Source organism: Poecilia formosa, unplaced genomic scaffold (genome assembly GCF_000485575.1).
Source record: "Poecilia formosa unplaced genomic scaffold, Poecilia_formosa-5.1.2 Scaffold232, whole genome shotgun sequence".
In the NCBI taxonomy this organism is placed as follows: Eukaryota; Metazoa; Chordata; class Actinopteri; order Cyprinodontiformes; family Poeciliidae; genus Poecilia; species Poecilia formosa.
Window position 1 is genome coordinate 305371 of NW_006800171.1, and position 21323 is coordinate 326693.

Consider the following 21323-nt stretch of genomic DNA (forward strand, 5'->3'; position numbering starts at 1 on the left):
TTGAACATAACTTAATACACATGTTGTGATTAAATGTTGTGATCATTAGTCTGTACTTGAGAAACCTGTTAACCAAATACCTTTTTACTCTACTCTCCTCTGGTTAAGGCAAAGGATTTTCAACTATGTCAAAAAATTGACTGCCTAGGATTCCGCTTTAAAAATGAGCCTCTGTTACGATGTTAGACCACTAGAGGTCAGTCTATCCTATGTTAAATTGAAAAATTATTTGCTCCTCAACAGATTACTTTTGTCTTGTGTAGTTTTTTTTTCCTTTAATCAAATATGAATATTGAATATAGTAAGATGTATCTTGATATCAGACATTGACCTGAATAAATACCAAAAGCTGTTTTGGATGTCAGCTGCTTAAGACCCTTTTTTAAAAGTATTTTTCACCTAAGCCTGATGGCTGCTTGTGCCACTCCTGGTGAAAACAGTTTCCATCAATCACTTGTGGTGACTAGCAATCAGTATTCTATTTGAATTTTGCTACTGGTTTTTGAATAACCTACTTAATTCAACTCAACCACTGGGGAAGGTTTTCGGCATGAACAGCTTGTTTTAACGTCATACCACAACATCTCAGTCAAACTTAGACTCCAAAACCTTTGTTCCAGTCAGTACTCGTACATTACATCGCTGTTCAAGAACGGACTCAGCAGGTTCAGACTCCTTGTTGAATGTCTCGGATGCTCAGTGGATACAAATCCACCGACAGCAGTGTAGGTGTAGGTGTCTCTTGGCTGCGCCCTTTATGCTGGAATCTTTCAAAATTGGTCAGGGGCCAGGTTTAGCTTTCAGAGGGGTTAGTTACACTTTAAAAAGTCAGAGGCCAATTTCAAGACATTGAACTGCAATTTTATAGCAACTGAAGGTAACACATTTACTTGATTCTACTATAAAGTGGAATTATTTGCCTGGAAAATGCATGAGACAGCCCTTTTAAAGTACTAAATTTGATTTCGGTTTCGTATCTACGGGGATCCTAAAGAAAAACAAAGAAAGTTTCTCATGCACGAGAGAAATTATTAGGTGAGCACATTTGTTTTTTAATTTTTTCCTTCAGTGTCCCTTTGGGGGCTTCTTATGTATCTTAGTACTCTATTCCTGTACATGACAACATGTGCTCTTGACATCTTTGACAGCGTAAGTAGTTTTATCATTAAAATAATTGTTAACATGCAAGCTCATCCAGACATGGGATGTGAGGCTCCAAACTTTTCGTCGTTGGTTCTGCTTTAGCTGTGTCTGTGAGAGACAAACAGACTGAACGAGATTGCCCTGAAAGAGAAATGGTCTTACCTAATAATAGCCTCCAGTAGAAAAAAGAGGGTGCTGGACAATGGGTGGCACAGTTAAATAGAGGGGTGCAGAACGACTGGGCTCATCTCTGATCTGTCTGCCCTGCCTCTGTCACGCGTGTTGCTCTCTTCTTCTCTTAGACACTGGTAAGGCCTCTATAATGTGTTCTAAAAATATTTTAGGTACATTGTCAGTCTGATTGCGTACATTTGACGGTATACAAAAAATGTAAATGTGAGAAGCTGACATCTTACTTACAGATTGGTGCAATGTTGTTGTTTTTTTTCTCTTGTTTGTGATTTATATTTCCTTATATCTTTGAATCTAGTTTCTGTCTTGCTTATAAACAACAGAGCGGTATCTAACTGGATATTAAAGTAATGTTTAACTGGATCAGATGTAAATGAAAGATGTTTTTTTTCAGATGTAAAATTTCGTTTTGCTTTGCCAAGCTGACTGCATCACAGAGGCTCGTGAGCATCCACAAATTGCTAACAGTGAACCCTTGATCCAGGCTGGGCAGCTCAGCTCAGCTCCTCTCCACAGCTGTCTGGTCTATTTGGGGAGATGGTCCAGTCCACTCCAAATTCCTCTGATACAGATAATCCTGAGGAGAAAGATGGGGATGAACGATACAAGAGGAGACATCAGGGAGGGTTTACACTCTGGAATTTTCCTAATCCACTGGAACAGATTGTAGCCCTCGTAAACCAAAACATCTTGTGCGGTGCCATTCATAACAGAGATTAAATAAAAATGGTGAGGGAATGTTGATGCAGGGGGTTGGGGGGAACAGAGACAGTGGGTGAGTGTTTCATAACTTTGTGGATAAAGAACAGAAGCCTGTAATGCTGAGGGGAAGGGAAAATATCATTCACCCAAAAACTGAAAATCATCAGTTCTGAGAATTACTATAAAAGACCTGCAGCACTGATTTATCCATTGGAGAAAGTCAGGAGAAATGTCACTTTAGAGCAGTAGCTTGGGCACTTAACAAAATGCCATTCTACTGAAAGCTTTAAAGCTGTGCCATGTGATCAGCTCACCATGCTTATAATTCACGCCATTGACCAATACGTGTGTAAAAAAAACAAAAAGAAAACAAACTACTCCAACCAAAATTATGGTATTGATGAGCTAGATAAAAGAACGGTACAGTTAGTTCAAATTTAATTAAGGTCGGTTTGCTCATTTGGTTTGAAACAAAATAAAAACATTTATCTTGTTTAAAAGGCTACTGAAATAGTAACAAACTTTTAATAATATAGCCCTTGACAAACAAACTAAATTGTAGTGTTCATTGGAAAATTGTGTTGGAAACAAGTTGGACTTTAGTGTTGGCGATTCTGCTAAAACTGGTCCAACCTTAAATTCTTCCTCCAACACACACATGTTTAAGTCATACAACAGCTCCTAACTTTGATTCAACTAATATATTCATTCATAATATGATTTAGATAAACATGTTAGCGTTATTATTCCCTGATGGACAGGATACACAATGAATGGGAACAATTCTTTGTGTATCCCTTCAAATTGTAATTAAAATGTTTTATTGGTATTTGCGTCCAGAATAAAATTGCTAATATTGCTCAAATGAAACCATCACCGAGCGCCACACTCACACATACAGGGCGCTTAAATTCAATTTCATTTATTAAAAGTAAATAACAAACTTTTAATCGTCCCCTATGAAATTATTATTTGTAAAGTGATATTTTGTGGTAATGTTTGACATTTAAATGCCAAACAGAGCATTAAACAGTTAGAGAGTTCCTGTTAGCCCCCACTCCACAATCGAGCATGAAGAGTGTAGACAGATGATAAGGTCCATCAAAGGCTGAGAGACAAACGCTGACAACTGCTATGTTTCTAATCTCTTCTACAGCTCATCCAGAGAGACCTCATCAGCAGGATGCCTGAGCATGTGTGAGTGATTAAACTTTGCCTTCCCTTTATAGACAATTGACTCAGTCGCAAACAAAACAAATATTGCCGCTTTACTCTGAGATTGCTGTTAAATTGTTCCCCAATCTTCCTTTACAGACAAGAGGTAAGACTATTTCTTAACCGAGGAATAATTTCAATGAGAACGCCTTGGTGTAAATGACATACATGTACTGATAATCTCCTGCCCATGCAGAGAAAATCAAAAATATCAGCCTCGAGGAAGCTGATGCTTAAGGTAAGAAACATCACTGTCAAATATTATATTATGTTTTATGTAATGTGGGTGTTTGACCACAAGAGAGCAATAGGGATGGACAAATGCCCTATATTCCTCTTCCATGCGCACTTAGTCGTTATAGCTGGTCACTAGGTAAGGAGGTGGAGACATGCAGTGTATCACAATGCAACACAGCATAGAAAATAAGGCACGCACACATATAGACACACATATAAAGGAATGACTTAATCTTACATGATTTTAAACTGTCAGTGGAAATCAGAGTGTCCAAAGAAAACCCAGGTAGAGCAAGTCCACACTCCATGAACAAAACCGCAAGAGAACTTAAATCTCTCTTGATGTAAGGTGCTTTCAAGCACACCGGCGTGGCAGCACTCGACAAATACCATAAGAACAAATGATTGAATATTTTCATTTAAATTTGAATCAAAAGTTGCTAAGAGAGAATTGTTTGTCCAGAGCCTGATGGTGGCAAAGGCCAAGGAGGAACTGGAGCAGGAGGTTCTTGTCAAAGAAGAAGAAAAACAGAAGTACCTTGCAGAGAAAGCGCCTCCTCTGAACACCGGTGGTTTCAGTCTTGCTCAACTTCAGGTACTAATCCACAAGATATACTTTTTTCCCATATGTTTGGTCAACATGTGAAATCCTCTGAAATGTGTGTGCATTGTGTGCAGGATCTCTGTAGAGAGCTCCACGCAAAGATCGATGTGGTTGATGAGGAACGATATGACATTGAGGCCAAAGTCATGCTTAACACACGCGAGGTGGGTTAACGGTAACAATCATGCTTGTCTTCAGTCATATAGGTAACCATATGACGGTACAGCCACACAAGAACACCCTGCAGCTGGCCCACTACATATCTCTCGATTCTCTCTCCCTGGATCAGATTAAAGACCTAAACATCAAAGTTCTAGACCTCAGGGGGAAATTCAAGAGGCCTAATCTTAGACGTGTCCGAGTCTCTGCTGACGCCATCCTTCGCTCACTGCTGGGCTCCAAGCACAAAGTGTCCATGGATCTTCGAGCTAATCTCAAGTCCGTCAAGAAAGAAGACACTGAGAAGGTGGGCTTAGAAAGACAACACTTCACAAACAGACAATCAAAACAGCCCAAGAAAGATGTAAAACTTTCCTCAGGGTGCCGGTTTGAGACATTTATGAGGTCAGTCTTCAGGATCCCATGAAAAACCTGAACAATGTGATTATATGTGTGTGTAAAAGGTGTGTTTGAGTAATCCAATAGTTGGCCAGTGCAGGGTGGAGGTGTGGTACATGATACAAAGATCCAATTGTACACTTTTGTCACTAATTCTGCTCAGTGGACGCCATTTGTCAGAGAGTGTGTACATCTTTGGATTAGTCTGTTTAGGTGTGTACCAGTGTGTGTGTGTGTCTGTGTGTTTGCACTGATCCGTGAATTTCTGTGAGCAATACATCAGGAACCAGTTCCACAAGTACGGCTAAACACTGTTCTCTATGGGGATTTCCGTTTTATAGAACAGGTCCCGAAGGCTCAGCAAACAATGAGGTTTCCTAATGCCTCTCATCTCCACAGCGTCAACAAAGAAACTTGTACTGGGTTTTTTGTAGACTTCTTCTTACATCATCCATTTGCTCATCTGTCTGCAGAAGAGGCCAGTGGAGGACAGCGACTGGAGGAAGAATGTGGAGGCCATGTCTGGGATGGAGGGGAGGAAGAAGATGTTTGATGCTGCTAAAGGCTCGGCTCAGTGAAGACAGAAAAATGCCTGTCTTCTTAATTGCTGTAGTTGATCTGCTGCTGTTTTGTGTTGCCTATTTTGTCTTCTTCTATCCGCTCATCTAGCTTTTGGTTTTGATTTGCATCTAGCTTTGTTTTGTGTTTTTTTTTCCTGCAATGGAAGTTTTCCAACTAATATGTTTAAAAGTGAAATGAAAATTGTGTTTTTAAAAAAATATGCACCGCACTCAAATGAAGCTAGGGATCATGCAAATTGAACTGCATGTTTGATGTGGTTTCGTCATAACTATATCTGTCTGCGGTGGGTTTGTGAGCTGTAACACCATGTCTTAAAGGAATAAAAAAAAGTAGACAAATATGTTTTATTCAACGTGGCATTTTTGAACATTTACTGTGTTCAGTTGTCACCGTCATGTGTGTTGCCTTCAGTTTTTCTCATAAATTTCTCAAATTAAAGTGTACGATGTCTTTGCTAAAATTAAAAATGATTTTTTTTTTCAAACCAATGCCGTTACACTTACACACACACACGCACACACACACACTTCTGATGCTGAACAGTGAAAGATAAAATTGAAAGATGAAAGATAAAATTTATAAACTCAAAATAAAGGACATAGAAACATATTCATAAAAAACTATATACCTTATCAAAACTACTCATTCAAATAACAAATATAAGAAATGCATTGTATCGCAAAAACATCTAGGTATGCTATATATAAGCATACTTTCCTATGCTTATATATATATATATATATATATATATAAGCATAGGAAAGTATCCTCACTGCACACCTCTGTAACAGTTGTTTGCTTTGCATGTCCATAAAAAACAAAACTGTCCTTTCATCCTTTTTTGAACACTTTATCTGGTTGAATGCAAATGCAAAATGTTGCTACTTGGAAATAGATTTCTATCTAGCTTATTTTCTAAAAAGAGCTACAATGATGACAAAAGTATTTTAAACTCTGGGCAAACAAACACCTCAGACCTTACAGGAGTGCAACCACGTAGAGGTCAAATGTCAAACTGCAGAAACTTACTAAAGAATGACATGCAAAGCAGCACTCCTAGACAGCATTTTACTTTGATGCAGACTTTTCCTCACATGTGTGGGAAGCTGGTTCATGTTTGCACAAGTACACAGAACAAATCAAAGACTCTAGACTTTCGGTAGTTAACCCGTCAGCAGGTTTATTTCAAACTCTTCACTGTTATGAAAGTTGCAAAGTTAGGGGCGGATAAGGTGGGCAGTCTGTGTGTGTGTGTGTGTGTGTGTGTGTGTGTGTGTGTGTGTGTGTGTGTGTGTGTGTGTGTGTGTGTGTGTGTGTGTGTGTCTCTTGCTTTCTCTCTCGCTCAAACTGAACCTGGGTCAGAGTCCGACACACAACAGAGGAAGGTGTGGTCTCCGACAACAAGGTAAAGAGTCTCACTAACAGTGTGAAAAGCCTCACTGCCAGTTACAAAAACATACTAGTTAGTACAGTAAGAACGTTGTTACACACGTTAATACACATGCGTGTAGAGAAGCTGAGTCAAACATGTTGTTTTGCCAGTCATGCACGTGTTGGTCAAACTTTGGCTTGCGTGTTTTGTTTCTGTCGTTATTCTTCTTGTTCAAGTTTTTGTTTTAAATAGTTTAAAACTCTGTCAAAATCTAACAAAAGCCTTGTAGTTAACTTGGTGTAAGCGATATACCTGAAGTCTTATACATGTTTATTATCAGTAGTAATTATTATTATTAGTAATAATAATAATACTGACAATAATGAGAAAGCATGACATAGCCACACTTTCACCATAAAAGGAGAGGAGAGACTCCCCTCCTCCCCTCTCTGTCGAAGGCTCACCTCTGTGGTCATGTGATGCCTCCATGAGCTGCACCTGGCTAAAGGTGGACTGCTTTGTGCCTCACCGACTCTAATTTTACTCGCTCTGTCAGAGAGTTTGCCTGCTGACTTCACCTTCTGCAAGTGAACTGGAATATTCTTATAATTTTCTTCCAACATGTCCATCAGTCGGAAAAACTGGTCGGCTCTGTCCAGGTAAGATTAACTCTGGCTTTTCTGCCAACGGGACACTGACACCTGTTGTTGTGAAGTGTCAGTGACACTTTACACGCTTTCATTTTAATATAAAGCTTTTGGCTTCACTCTGAACACGAAGACTGGATCTTGGCTACTAGATCATCTCGGGACAACTTTTTTTTTCTTTTTTTTTTTTAATGATTAATCATTTCCATGTTTTACTGTTTTAAGTCGTTAGAAAATCCTTATTTGCATTTGAATTGCAGGAACTTGTCCCTCGTGGTGAGTTATGCTTTGCTTTGTCACTTAGACTGAAGTTGTTGATAAATTTCCCCAGAGAACTGTGAAGCCTGAACAAGCGGAACAGGTTCTGTGTAACGGTTATTTCTACTATTATCTCTACTGTTCATGAAACCAAAACAGATAGATCGGCTTTGGCAACAATTTCTCCATATGCTTTCAAACCAAGTGTCTCTTTGTCTCGTAATCAGTTTAATACTTGGAAACTATTTCTCTCGTGTGCATCCTCATTCAGCCTTGCTCGTCAGTGGACAATGGAGGATGAGGAGGAAGTGGAGAGAGAGAAGAGGAGGAGGGTGAAGAGCAGCAGCACGCCCAACCAAGATGGGGACTCCAGCCCCTCGCCCAGAACGCCACCAACAAGTGGAGGCCCCTCTGGGACCGAGTCTTCCACTGAGGCTTCTCAAGGCCTCAGCAGGTTGACTTGACACTTTGTTTTATTCATGAATATATAGCTGAGCTGCACAAAAAAAAAGAGAAAAATATGTATATTTAAAGGGGTTCGGATCCCTTTCCTAATCTTAGGATTGACTGGAGTGACTAGGGTACTTAAAGTTTGCCTTTCTGGATTGTTATCAGCATACTTTTAAAACACACTTGTAATGTATGAAAAGCTTCCAAGCACACTAGCAACTAAGTATCTGGAGCTCAAGCAGTCTTCAAAGAGAGAGAAACGACTAAACAGCCCTTTGTCATAGAAACCTGACCGGACAGCGAGCCTACAGATCTTTTCAGTGCTCTCTCTAGAAGCCCTCCAATCATAAAGGTGCGTGTGATGTTTTTTTTCTCAGTGTTGAGCAGATACAGCTGGACTTTGTAGAGATGCTGCGGACGCGTGATGAAAAAAGGAGGATGAGGCAAGTGGAGGCATTAAGGCGGCAGAAAGAGGAAGAGGAGGGTGATTCAAAGGAAGGCGGAGGAGAAGAAGAAGCAAGGGTGGTCCTTCTTGGGGAGTTGGATGAGGACAAGGGCAATGTGTACAAACCACAACCGCCGACTAAAACGTCTTCTTACAGTCCCACCAGCAGCGGCAACAGCAGTGCAAGAACTAACAGTACAAAAACACAAGTAAGTAAAAAGACTTCTTGCTTTAAATTCAACCATATTGGAAGACGTTCATGTGAATTAGTGTCTGTTTCTGCACCGTCTTTCAACATATGAGGGAACAGTGCGAATCTGAGTGTCCTTCCCCTGAGTGTGTGTGTGGTAACAGTTTTTATGCAAAAGTCCACATACACGCTACATTTTTTATCATCCAGTGGTTATCTCTCAGCCAGAGAAAGTGGGTGGGGTTAATGCAGTGCACATTCTTCAGTTTCCCTGTCTTGAGTTGCACAAGAACATTACGGTGGCCAAACAAGCACAGAAACAACAACTGTACACACGAGTTGGAAGTGTTTAAAAAGGTGAACACCCAAAGAAAAAAGTTTTTTTTTTTTAAGGATAAGTCAGTCCTAAAATGAATCAGGTTTTTTTTTAGCCAGGTAGCGACGAAGAGAATAATTATGTCGTTATGATGACCTCATACATAGTTCTGTTAATGTTTTCTTAATGCAGAATGTGAGGGATTACAGCATAAAGGTTAAGTAAAAGGAAGAAAAGGAAGCAGCTAAGGCTTACTTGAGTTATAGTTAAGTCCTAATAAAAAGAGATGGAAACACCTGGAAACAAAAGGCATTGAATGCTGACAAAGCTTCAACTGTACTAAACTTAAACAGGAAATGACTAAACCGCTCGCACGAGGTCTCGTCCAGTGTGGGAGACCTCCAGCATCTGCTGCTTGGTGCTCCTGTTCCAGAGATGCCATGGCCAGTGTCTTCATCCTGCCCCCCTCTAGCCATTGGCAGTGCTTCTTTAAATCAGACACTTTCTCAATTAGCTGGTGGTACACAGGACCTTATGCTTTGAAGATGGCTCCTTCCTCTCCTTTATATGGATATGTTTATGCAGCACTTCATCAGCAGCGGGTGTCATACAGATGTACATGGTGGCTCTGATGGCTGAATGCCCTTGGTCGACCTTCTTCCTTTTATCATTGTGTCTCCGGGTGCTGGCCTTATATTACACATTACGAGACGCTTCCTTGTCTTGATATGAATTACCTATATCTCATCCTTTGGTCAGGCTATGATTGCAACAGGCTATCTGATGATTGGCAGAGGGTTTGCACTGGTGACTTGGACTTTGCTCTTCCCTTTCAGCTCGGATTTTCAGAAGCTTTTATTTGGAGCAAAAGACTCGGTTATTGCTGACTTCCTTACAGCCTTGTTTGCTGTATATCCTGGTTAGGTTGATTCGATGCATTGTTCTCTTTTGGCTTACAGTTTAATGTTTGAGGTGATTTGTGATTTGTGATTGTTTCACTTTATCTCTGCAGCCTTGTGTTATCTCTCTTTTTCTGATAATCCGGCTGAGAGGGTTGAGATCAATGCCAAAGGGAGGTTTTAATTAGATTCTAGAGCTAATAATCTGCCCTTCCCTCAATCTGCTGGTAAACTTCATAAGTTCATAAGAAAATGAAAGGGGGCAAAATAGCAAGTTGACATATATTGGAAGTATCGAGGGACACAAAAAGCCAGACAATACTTGAATTTTAAGATCTTCACTGTTTCTTTCTTTTTTATTTATTTTTTTTTTTTGCAGCAAGCACTTTTTTGTTGCGGTTATAAACAGTGTATACCACGTAGCTAACATCTGGGACCCAAGTGTTATGTTCCTCTGTCATTTAGAATATTGCTTCTGACTTCTGGGATGGACATTTTATATTATAGTTTTCTTTTGGACAAATGGTTGTTGTGAAATGGTTCCATTTGGACATCTGACAGATAACTCCTTAGTCAAATTAGTCAGAAATACGTCTGACTAATTTGACGAATTTGACGTCTGACGAAACCTTGACTCCCAGCTGTCCTATTTATACTTCACAAAGTTCTGACAACTACAACGCTGCAGTGTTGCCGGCATCTTACCCCACGCAGAGGGAAAGTTGTGTAAATCATTTCTTAAGTTCTACAGCAACAGAGTCTCAGCATGTTGGATACTGATCACTGTCTCGGACCAGCTGAGCCCAAGTGTCGCCTTTGTCTTAAAATATGGCTGCAGTTCATTGAGCTATTTTGAGATTAAGCTAGGTTGGTTGCATATGGCTGCAACAGTCTTCAACATGTTTTTTTTGTGTGTGTGGGAGTGTGTGTGTGTGTGTGTGTGTGTGTCTGTGTGTGCATTTGAGTCAATTAGATCTGTAAAAGGTGCATAGTGTTAAAGTAGAGCCAAATTTATATCATGTGTAATGTTGGTGTTCCACATTTATATCACCTAGAATTGAATCTAATATTAAGATGTAATTCATTTAATGTATAAACTGTGTTTTGGGACAATGTGCAGCCAAAGCTTTTAGTCAACTGACTTATGTTGGCCATAGTGCAAAAAAAAGCTATACATAGTTTTGTAGATAGTTAAAATTTTCTTGGACACACAGCATTTAAAATATGACTATTGCAAAATGGTAAAATGCAAAAAGGGTTAGAGTTAAACATTGAATATACTGCTGTGCAGTTACTGGAATTGCAGTCTTTCTGTGAAGCAACTGACCATGCAAAACATCTCTAACACCCAGATAAGAGGTGTTTAAAGTCATAATTTGAACCTTATCTGGTCTTACACATACAGTCTTACAGTACAACTGCAAATTAGGACATAACCATACTGTGTTATGTAATGTAAGGTGTGTTACAGGTACATACGTACAAAAGCATTGAAAACATTCAATGTGCTCTGACTAATTATGTTTACTGTATTTTCTTTGTATTTGTTTGGTAGCATGAAAATGGAGAGTCATCCAGCAGAGAGCCTGCACATAAACCCAAACCAGCCTCCAACCCAGAGCGCAAGTTTGTCAGGTTAATAATGGCATTTTATGTTTATTAACATGTAGCTATTAATGAGATATACATATTTAATTAATGGCTATTTATTAACCCTTGGACTTGCATGCCCAGTTTTGATACTTTGCAATCATAAATTTCAATTCTGATAGAATTTGATGTTGAAGACCAAAACAAAGTAAGTCATAATAAAAAATGGGCAAGAAAGTATGATTTTCAGCTTTAGCAAAAAAAACAAAACAAAAAAAAAAACATGATGCTTGTGTTTTTTCAGTCCTCTTCACTCTAATAACGCTAAGACATTTTTGTGTGACTTATTGCCTACTGTTACTCGAGAGGATGTGCACAGATCCACATCTCAGGAGGGACATTGTGTGCAAAGGGCAAATATTAGTCATGCACTCCATTAATCTCGTCTTTATGGAAGAGAGGAAGAAAATAAGTCTGTTTGTAAAGTTTTTTTTTTTAGTTTTATAAGATTAATCTTAAAGTTCCTGCGTGTTTCTGCTGTTGCAGCTCTGTGTCCATTTCCCTTGACAACGCTCCGTCGGGCCGCACAACACCCATGAGCCCTGGTTCTCCGTCAATGCCTTTGTCCCCCCGGGATCCGTGCCCCTCGCCCTGCCAGAGTACATCCTCCCATGGATCTCAAAGCCCCATTCAGAATGGACATGCACAGGAGGTAGTCCACTGTGCACACTCAAATATACAGACATGCGGCATAATTTACAGCTTTATCTCAACTTCCTGTTTTGCTTGTCAAATGAATTGCAAAGTGCTCACCAGGTGAAATGCTTTCTTTGTAGAGCAGCATGACTTGATATTTACCGTATATTGGCATTCAGTTCGGTTTAATGTTATTTAAACCGAACCAAACTGAATTTAACTCACAGCCCACCAGTTCAAGTAAAGAAACAGCACCCCCTGCTGGTTGAAGAGTAAAAGCTGTGAAACCACAGAGCTTGACCTGCAGAAAGTTAACAAACACACACATCTGCGGCTCATCTAAACTCTGACTAGATGTAGGAAGAGGCTCATCTGTGTTTTCGTTCAGGTCAGCTCCAACGACTCTTCTTCCGCCACTGGAAAACTTGAACAGGCAGCCAAACCTGCCTTTGTCAGACAGAGCTCCAGGACCATATCTTTCAGGGTAAACACACACACACACACACATACACACACACACATGCACACACACACACACACATGCATGTATGAATGCACACGTTCTTCCCTTTAAATGCCAACACTGACCTCTGCCAATTTGACTGTTAATCTTACATCAGCTTGCTCGTCTATCGGCTCGGCAGAATTTGCTTGTGCAGCTCAAAGCTTTGGCCTCATGTTGATATATCTAAAGCAATATTTACAAGCTGACTGCCTGCTTTGTTAAAAATCCAAGCACATCACAAGAGAGCAGATGAATGTGTAGAACACTGGCATTCAGACATTCAGAGTAAGTGCTGCCGGACACACAGATCCTCACTCGGGCTTGTCTTAACGTAGATGATGAAAAAGAAGGAAGAGGAGAGCGCGCCGCTCCAGAGGAGGTTAGGATCCAACCCCGTCAGTATTGTTGCAATTTTTCATCTGTTTCTAGGTTTTTGATTGACGATTTGTTTGTTTTCCCGTAGTGCCAGCGTCCGGATGGTCTCGAAGAAGTTTGAAGCAAAGACAGTAAGTTAACTTCATTTTGAAGTGATGAAATTTACCAAATATTTTCACTCTATGTCAATCAGCTTAATGTGAAGGAGCTAACTCTGCACACTTAACAGAGACACGTCAGTGCCAGCTGAATGAAATGAACTGGTGTCTTTGCTTATAATACTTCAATGTATTTCCTGTTTGGGTTTGGACTAGGACCATAACGAAGATGAGGATAAGGGATCTTTCCAGAGAAAGTAAGTTTTTTTTTTTTATTATTTCTTAACTTTTTCTATATATTTCTAGTTATTATTTTAAGCATTGCAGTTTTTGGTGAAGAAGTGGATTCATCTGTTGTGTATGTTCAGCTCTAGGCAGAGGGTCTCGTCCAGATCCATCAAGGAGAAGATGGAGCGGCTTGCTCAGGCAGCACAGGTCAGACCTTCCACCCTCACATACTGACAGTAATACAAACACTCAGTTTTTGAGCTTTTTTCTTTTTTTTTAATTGTAGACTTGTAGTGCATTTGGAAAGATCAGCTAATATTTGGAACAGTTTCGGTGTTAGCAGTTTTTGTCCATGTTGAAAAAGTGGAGCACAAAAATCGTTCACAATGAAATATTGCCATGAACAGAGTTTGAGCTGCTGCGGATGATTCAGGCTGCAGCTTGCGGTATTTGTTTTTGGACGATGACGTTGAAAACAGTATCTTTGAAACATGTCCAGCTTACATTTGAAGTCCAATGGAGACAAAGTCAGGACAAAGGTGGACGTGGAAAAGCCCATGAACTGGATTCACTGCTGTTCAGATTTCTGTGCATGTGTGAAATGAGCATAGATCCTATCATTTGTGTTAATCTAAAGACATCCAGCGGTTCTCAGCACATAATACTAAACTTGTTGCTTATTTTTAAGTATAGGAAGTACTCCTGGACAAGTCCTTTTGTGGTTTTTGTGTGTCATTTCTGCTGATTCAAAGCCCTGGTTCATCAATGCAGACAGAGGCTCACACTAAACCATATTCTGTAGGAGGTTCCTTCCTATTAAAAGTGGGTTTTCCTTCCCACTGTGATCATATGCATGTCAAGTGTGAAGTCCCAGCATGATGCTATCAACTGGTGCTACAGTCAGCCCCTCAGTATAACCAGCTGCGTTTCCTTAAATAGATCACTTTTCACTGTTTGGGACAATAAAGTGAACTTCACTGTCTTATACATTACAAAACACACTGACTCATTTTGGTAATTTGCACAAACCTATTAAAACTTTCCTTAATGGGTTTGTGAACCTTTGAGCGGTAACCCTTTGACGGTGTGTGCATTAAGATGACATGAAGGTGAAGGAGTCTTCATAAATATTTACGACTCTTGTCATGAAGTGTCATTCACTAAATAATGACACTTTTAATGCAAAGTCACATTAAGACTTGTATTAAAAGTGTCTCAGTATTTACTGACTGTGTCATGTCACAACCCGTCAAATAAAGTGTTACCTCAGTGATTACATGTCTGTGTCTCATTACTTTTACTCCCTACTCAGGTTAAAATAGAGGACAGATTTAAAACCTTTTACAACAGAGGCCTCTTGACTCTCAGCGTCTACTCAGTTGTCTACGACGAATAGCTATTAATATTTCTGTCGGGTTTTTATTTTATTTTATTTTTTTTTTCCTGCTACTTGTATGCCTCCAGAAATCTGATGTGCCACGCTCCCCGGATGTGACCCAGCGGACCCTGTTCCTGCTGGAAGAAGTCTCAAGGAAAAGAGGGTTGTTTGAGAAGGATCAGCAGGCACAGAGCCCCACCAGCCCTGGAGTTTCCAGAAGTGTACATTCATTTGTTTCTCTACTATACAATTCCTCACTTTTTTTTTTTGTCATATCTGCCAGTGTGCTCATATAAAAAAAAAAATTATACTGTATATTTATTTATTTATTTATTTATTTATCAGGAATTTAGAAGCTTCACATCAGGAATGTCAGATCGCATCAACACCTGGCTCAATAAGACCAATCAGCTAGGGTCTCCACTCAGCCTTGTAAGTGTGTCTCTTCATTCATACTGTCTCTGAAGTGAAACAAAGTGAAATGTTTATGTATGCCCTCTGTGAAAGCCAGAGGGCAGCAGCACTCTAGAGTCAGGTTGTGTAGCGTCTAGTTTCTGCGGCTCCCGTTCCGGTTTTCAGGTTTGTTCTGGTTGGAAACTGTTCAGTGAGAAACAGCAGGAGGTTTGGACCAAATAAAAAATATAGCTCAGATTACAACTCCTGGTGTTATACTCCTTTCCGTGTCAAATACTGAAGCTTTTTGAGTGGCTCAGTTGTTAAAGGGATGCTGTAATTCCTTAATAGACACATATAAAGCTCTATATAAAAAACTAACAAGAAAAAACAATTTCTTTTTTCAAGAAATATTCTGATATTGGTGTCCAGTTTTGCAGGTTACTTACCCTGGCAATAAAATTATTTATTTGCACCTTGAATAAAAATGTAAACTTGTGTTACTCTTTAAACTTAAAACGTTTTTTTTTAGGAGATTTCTCATTAAAAAAACGTATGCAGTCACTTTCTGATTGTACGTGAATTATGTGGCAATTTTTTATGATTTGACATTAGGCATTGTTTTGCATCTTATGGTCTGCTTTCAGAGTAAATCTCTTTTAAATGGTTTTCACTCTTGGATATTTAAGTGGAAGGATTGTTTTATCTTCCTTTTTCTTTTTACTGACTAGAATAGAATAGTATAGAATATCCAGCAGAGGAGAAATCCAGGTAAATGACTCTTAAGCTGCTACCATCTTACTTCTGAAGCACTTTTTAAAAAAAAAATCTTACTTGAATTCCTCATAAAAAGTTAAAATTCATATCGATATGTCTAAATGTGTGAAAATACACAAGGTGTCCTAATCTCTCCACACGTCTGTGCACGAAATCGTACGCTTCTGTTTTTTTCTGTCTGTCTGACCCTTCGTCCACCGTCTCTTTGTAGGACCTGAGAAATGTGGACATCAGCAGCAAGAGGAGCCTCTTTGAGAACCGAGGGGAGGAAAGTGCCTCAAAAATCAGTTCTGGAAAACACCAGAAGTGAACGGTAACTACTTAAACTGCCTCCTGACTTCAAAAGAATTAAACACAAAAAATGCCAAATTACAAGCAGGGTTACAATATTAATTTCTTCAAAAGTCTGACTGAATGTTTGTATTCACAGGGGAGAAGAAGTCTCGGATGTCAACGGCTGACCTTTTGGCTTCTTTATTTTGTTTTATTTTATTTTACTTTTTTCACTGCTGAAGCACACAAGAGGGAGAAATAAAACGGCCTCGCCTAGAAGGATCCTTCTTTTCCGCTTATTAGGCTTTTACCTTACAATTTGCATTGCTTCTTTTGTGTACGACTTGTTTTGCATTCTAAAAATAAAATGAACATGCTTGACTGACTTGTAACAAGCAAAGATGTAAGTCGAAAGCAAATGTGGCGACATGAGAGCATCACCACTTGTTGAAATTTCGCAGCTGTTTGCCTTACTTTTAATTCATTTATCAAGCACTTTAAACTGGGGGAGGTCTTCAGGCTAATGATGTTTATTGAATGCAGAAGTTGTAATTTAAAGAATTTCGTCTTATCTTATATTTGGACTTGTGGACCAATTCTGCCTGTCTAAGAAATAAAATGTTTTCCTACAGCAAGTGTCTGCTGCTGTGTCCTCCGACTTGAACAAAAACAGACGCCTGTATCTGGACAGACCTGGAATGTAGATAAGCGCCGAATGCCTGTGTGCTTTGTTAGTGGCAGGGCGCTATTTAAACTTAAGTGTGTGTGTGTGGGTGTGTGTGTGCGTGTGTGTGTGTGTGAGAGTCGGAGAGTGTGTGCAGATATGGTTTTATCTGGACCGTTTTGGCACGTTAAAGCCACAGCCGGTGCTCCCAGAAGCCTTTTTTGGAGTTACAGGACGAGTATGTGCTATCTACAAAGTTATTAATAACACAACAGGGGCGTCCTAAAACTTCTTCCCCTCATTATAGTCCTCTGTCTCGCCCTCAGTGACACTCAGCTCTCAGTAAAGGTTAGGAGCTGCACCTTGAGCCTTTTTTTCTTTCTTTTTCATCTTATTGCCTGCTCAGGTAAGACCCCCGTAAAGCAGAGTGAAAAGTTTTTTGTTGTTTTTTTTTCCTCCTGGCCTCATGACCTTCGGGTGAATTAACCGAATCTGCAATTTGATGTTCAGGTTCACCTGAACGTGCCCGACCATGTCGGACAACGAGGAAGTGGTGGAGGAGTACGAGTAGGTTGAAGCCTGTTCTCTGTTGTGTCTGGAATTACTTCTGAGCCAAACCGAACACGTCTCCCCCCGGCTGCACCCACACGACTTAGCGTCACAAACGCAGAGGGTTTTTTTTTTGTTTTTTTTCTTAGCATTTGTTGTCATTACAGCTAAAAGTTTCTGAAAAGAATGATGGATTGTCGTCACCCATCCTGTTAAAAGTTAACTTTGTTTGTTTTTCCGCAGGCAGGTGGAAGGTAAGAACTCATGAATCACGAGGCACAATGATGTTTCAGAAAGATCGGCTCTGCTGTCTAAACAGAACCCACATTGTGCAGAGCAATGTTTTCTTAAACTAATCCTGCAGGCCTATTGTATCAGCCTACTGTTACTGTATTTCACATTTAGCCTACTGTAAATCTTCACATTAGCCGCATGTCTTAAAAAGGTCAGAGGACGAACAGCTTTGTCTGTGCACTAAAACTTACAGCTTTACTCTCACTGCTGTGGTTAATTTTATTTTAAGTGTCTTTATGTTGCACAATGACTGTCTTTTACTTTTTGACTCACTAATAGCATCAGTGGCACTAGTCCAAGTAGAGTAGTTGCACTATATATTATTGCATTGCTCTGTGTTTATCTTTCTCCTTCGCTGTCTGTCAAATTTCCTAAACCTCATTAATTTTAAGAAGAAGAAGAAGAAGAAGAAGAAGAAGAGGCCATTGAAGGTACTTCCAGCTTTTGAGCCATGGCACTGACGAGTGTTGACGCTAAACTTTTTTTGCTGAATACTCTGTGTATGTTTCTAAAGGGGACAAGACTGTTACCAGGGCAACAGGTGGAATGAAAACATTGTTATTCCTGAGAAACATTGTTTCTGTTTTACATTACATCCATTACAAAGGCTTAAAACAACACTAAGTTATTTATGTTAGGCTGCCAATGAGTCGCTCATCTTTATTTGTTTTAAAGTGACACTGATCGATGAACCTCTCATCTTCAGGCAGATCTTTTAATTATTTAATTAATTAATTAATTAATTAATTTTTTTATAGTTTTTATATATTACTTTGTTACTCATAGCATTCTGCAGTGGGGTTTAATAATGATTAGAGTGAAAAGACCAGAGGGCAAAATCAAGTTTCTAATCTAAAAAAATAAATAAACAATATTTTCGGCCTCAAGCACTTATAATTCAAAATAAAAGCTAAATAATCAAAATATCAGTGGCAACATGTGAAAAGCTCTGGTGCTAATAGAATTATTTCCACTGACCTCTCATAAGTATATAAGATTTGCATTAACAAACAGCACCAAAGTTCTTTAATAACAAAGTGATAGCGTCGTCATGCAGCTGCCAAATAATTTGTTCCAAACAGCGACACGGAGATATAAGCTGCTTCATGCATGCACCAAAAACCAACGTTTGACAGATTCTGCCTGGGCCGCAGTGTGATATAAAATCGTGCAGCTGCTCGGGAACCTGAAGTGCCTGCACAAGCATGGCGGCAGCGGCACGGGTGCAGGACCACACATGCCAAAATGACTCCTGGCATTAGGTGTGGGGAGCAACAGGGTCACCAATGAGTGATTCAGTGAACTTAGAAAAGCTCTGTGTCCTCGTGGCTCAGTGGTATGAATCAGTTTTCATTTATTGTCTGCAGGCTGGGTGTGGCGCCCTAACCACAGACAATGCACTACCTGTACCCATCAGTTTAATGTTCGGTGCCATACCTGTCATCAGCTTTGACCACATGCAGCATCATCATCTGCGTTTTTCCTGAAGTAACCGTGAGGGAAGGCTGCAGATGTTCACACAGTTATAACTAGACTTGTGTTTTCCACTGCAGGGGAGCAAGAAGTAGAAGGGCAGGAGGCAGAGGAGGAGGAAGGTACTACTGTGAGCACAATACCCAGACAAACTTCCTTGACTAAAAGCAAATATTGAAATGGCTGGTGAAGGTCAAGTAGGATCAGTTTACGGGAAAGAATTTACTAAAACATAAATAAAATGTCTAAGATTAAAGAGAAACAAACTATCTAAGATGATCCTACTTTCTAATATCCCACTATTCAATTAATGTACAGCAATCAGAAAAGGAAAAGTTGCATTTATAAAGAAACGAAAACGGTATGTTATACTGCTGTGATCCAATAAATATTGGATCTGATTCGCTTAAGGTTTAAAGGCGATCACAGCTGAAACCAGATATTTTGTATACAACATATAAATAGGACCTTATTTTCCCTCTCTGTCTGAAATTAAACCTGACCAAAGAGTGTCTGTTCCTGGTCAACTTAGGATTAACAGAATTATTTATTGTTGCTAAATGTCAAAATAATGATATTTATATTTAAATAATGGTATTTAAATTTAAATCCTCTTTTTTCTAAAGGTGAAGAGTTTTATGATCTCCTCTGATGTCTTTTCATCCTGTCTTGTCCACCAAGGACATCTGAGAAGCTGCAAAACGATAGTTCAAACGAGCCAACGGCTCAGTAAAACACCCTACCGCTGCAAAAAGGTTTTTCACCGGCATAACATTACGACTCTCTCGGTGTGCCAACAGACGCGGTGCAAGAGGGAGATGAACCTGCAGAGGAGGGCGATGGAGAACAAGGTGAGCGCCTCTTTTATTGGTATTTCGTAAGGATTGTCTCTGCTTGTGATGGACCAAGCAGCAGATCGTTTTCCTGTTGTATTTGTATTTAATGGACCGTCTTAAGTGGTGATGAGTATTCACGACCAATCGCCACAACGGGCGGGACGATAACCTCAGTGCGCAACATTCTGCAGGTTTCTTGAGAAGTCACACGGACGTGTTTACTTAGCCAAACCAGACACGGCCACGGCAGAGTCATCTGCAGGCCTCCCTCCCCTCCCAGCCCCGAGGCTCTTGAACATTAGTCATAGTCGCATCTTTGGCATTAACGTTTGGCTCATGCCTGTCTTACAGTGAAAGGAGAGGCGTGATACGGAAAATGTGCCTCATCTTTATGCCTGATCTGCACCTTGAACGTTAAATAAAAAAACTTCCTATGGGGCTTCTGCATGGGTCATTTGAGAATATGTTTAGTTTGGCTGCGGATGATTGTTAAGCGTGCCCCAGGCGAATAACCAAGTTAGTCATTTTAATCAAAATTACCATGTCAGAAAAACCACCTGGTCACCAAGAATTAAGAGCCAAAAACTTTTCAATCTCTACTGTTTTATGATTAACAGTCTAGTAGATGACAAGTCAACAAATGTGTGCGAGTAATTCTTTAAAACTACTCGGCCTGCAGTGTTAAAAAAATTTAAAAAAAAAACTGTGACAAAAAGACTTTTTGAAAACTTCTTTTGTTTCTTTAAGATACATAAACAACATTTGAGTTGTGGCATTTTGATTTGACAGGTCGTCGTTTTAGAGGTCACAGTCCTTTTGTCTGGCAAGACACCAGCACTTATCAAGACTTGTCTCTCTAAAGAAACACCCAGAGTTTAATTAAAGAATGTGGCTGATGATGGAAACTTTCCCTTTTGGCAGCACAGAGAATGAACTCAGTACTTGAGTTTATCAGTGCTCTGTCCTGTGTCTTTTCCTGGTTCTTAACTTTGAGCCTCAGTTATTCCAAAACATTTCTCGCCCGTTTGATTTTTGTAGCCACAATATCTCAGTTATCTGTTTCAATTTGGTTTCAGGTGAAGGGGAGGCAGAGGAAGAAGGAGGTATCGCCAACGATTCACACGAATAACGGCACACATCGCACTTTTTCTGTTTTTCTTGCTATTTTGGATGTATTGAAGCTTTGTTTTAGTCACGCCAGAGTTGATTTCCTGCTAAATTAAACAGGAAATTAACTCTAAGGTTACAAAAAGACGTCTTTGTTGAGACTTGGTTGGACTTACTGGCATGTTATGGTATGCTCTTGGCGAATGAGTGTGTCAGGTTCTGTCTGCATGTGTGTGTGTGTGTGTGTGTGTGTGTGTGTGTGTGTGTGTGTGTGTGT

At 39.8% G+C, this 21323-nt stretch overlaps 3 protein-coding genes and 1 long non-coding RNA gene across 12 annotated transcripts in view; 3 read left to right on the forward strand and 1 right to left on the reverse strand.

Moving 5' to 3' along the window:
* The first annotated feature begins 224 nt into the window (after positions 1–224).
* On the forward strand, positions 225–5561 carry tnni1a (troponin I type 1a (skeletal, slow)). The gene is made up of 8 exons (XM_007568867.2): positions 225–1451; positions 3194–3234; positions 3352–3358; positions 3449–3490; positions 3953–4084; positions 4168–4257; positions 4383–4559; positions 5125–5561. The coding sequence occupies exons 2-8, from the start codon at positions 3221–3223 to the stop codon at positions 5227–5229; spliced, it is 567 nt and encodes a 188-aa protein (XP_007568929.1). The 5' UTR covers positions 225–1451; positions 3194–3220; the 3' UTR covers positions 5230–5561.
* The window catches only part of LOC107838256 (uncharacterized), a 16872-nt gene continuing 923 nt past the window's right edge, over positions 5375–21323 (reverse strand). The window contains exons 2-3 of the long non-coding RNA XR_001664323.1: positions 6053–6056; positions 5375–5386 (exon numbers count right to left, since the gene is read on the reverse strand). This is a non-coding gene — a long non-coding RNA (uncharacterized LOC107838256). The remainder of the gene's footprint in view (positions 5387–6052; positions 6057–21323) is intronic.
* On the forward strand, positions 7078–16754 carry lad1 (ladinin). The gene is made up of 14 exons (XM_007568868.2): positions 7078–7264; positions 7782–7964; positions 8338–8614; positions 11366–11445; positions 11947–12112; positions 12485–12580; positions 12937–12980; positions 13065–13107; positions 13291–13331; positions 13443–13509; positions 14767–14901; positions 15026–15112; positions 16062–16163; positions 16281–16754. The coding sequence occupies exons 1-13, from the start codon at positions 7227–7229 to the stop codon at positions 16158–16160; spliced, it is 1356 nt and encodes a 451-aa protein (XP_007568930.1). The 5' UTR covers positions 7078–7226; the 3' UTR covers positions 16161–16163; positions 16281–16754.
* tnnt2a (troponin T type 2a (cardiac)) overlaps positions 16983–21323 on the forward strand; it is a 7332-nt gene continuing 2991 nt past the window's right edge. Inside the window, exons 1-7 of one of the 9 annotated variants that reach the window (XM_016680098.1) lie at positions 16983–17193; positions 17298–17354; positions 17580–17590; positions 18023–18061; positions 19184–19225; positions 19904–19954; positions 21016–21042. In XM_016680098.1, the coding sequence (XP_016535584.1) occupies positions 17320–17354; positions 17580–17590; positions 18023–18061; positions 19184–19225; positions 19904–19954; positions 21016–21042 (205 nt within the window). In that variant the 5' untranslated portion in view covers positions 16983–17193; positions 17298–17319. The remainder of the gene's footprint in view (positions 17194–17297; positions 17355–17579; positions 17591–18022; positions 18062–19183; positions 19226–19903; positions 19955–21015; positions 21043–21323) is intronic. The other 8 variants (XM_007568869.2, XM_007568870.2, XM_016680099.1 and 5 more) reach the window with 8 other exon arrangements.

What these genes read in the sequence shown, in the direction of transcription:
- tnni1a (XM_007568867.2), top strand. An exon ending in TCATGCTTAACACACGCGAG is followed by an intron (nt 4,258 to 4,382) that starts GTGGGTTAACGG and finishes TCCCTGGATCAG; the next exon opens with ATTAAAGACCTAAACATCAA. An exon ending in AGAAAGAAGACACTGAGAAG is followed by an intron (nt 4,560 to 5,124) that starts GTGGGCTTAGAA and finishes ATCTGTCTGCAG; the next exon opens with AAGAGGCCAGTGGAGGACAG.
- lad1 (XM_007568868.2), top strand. Translation starts at nt 7,227, where the DNA reads ATGTCCATCAGTCGGAAAAACTGGTCGGCTCTGTCCAG. An exon ending in AGCGCGCCGCTCCAGAGGAG is followed by an intron (nt 12,981 to 13,064) that starts GTTAGGATCCAA and finishes GTTTTCCCGTAG; the next exon opens with TGCCAGCGTCCGGATGGTCT. An exon ending in TAGGGTCTCCACTCAGCCTT is followed by an intron (nt 15,113 to 16,061) that starts GTAAGTGTGTCT and finishes GTCTCTTTGTAG; the next exon opens with GACCTGAGAAATGTGGACAT.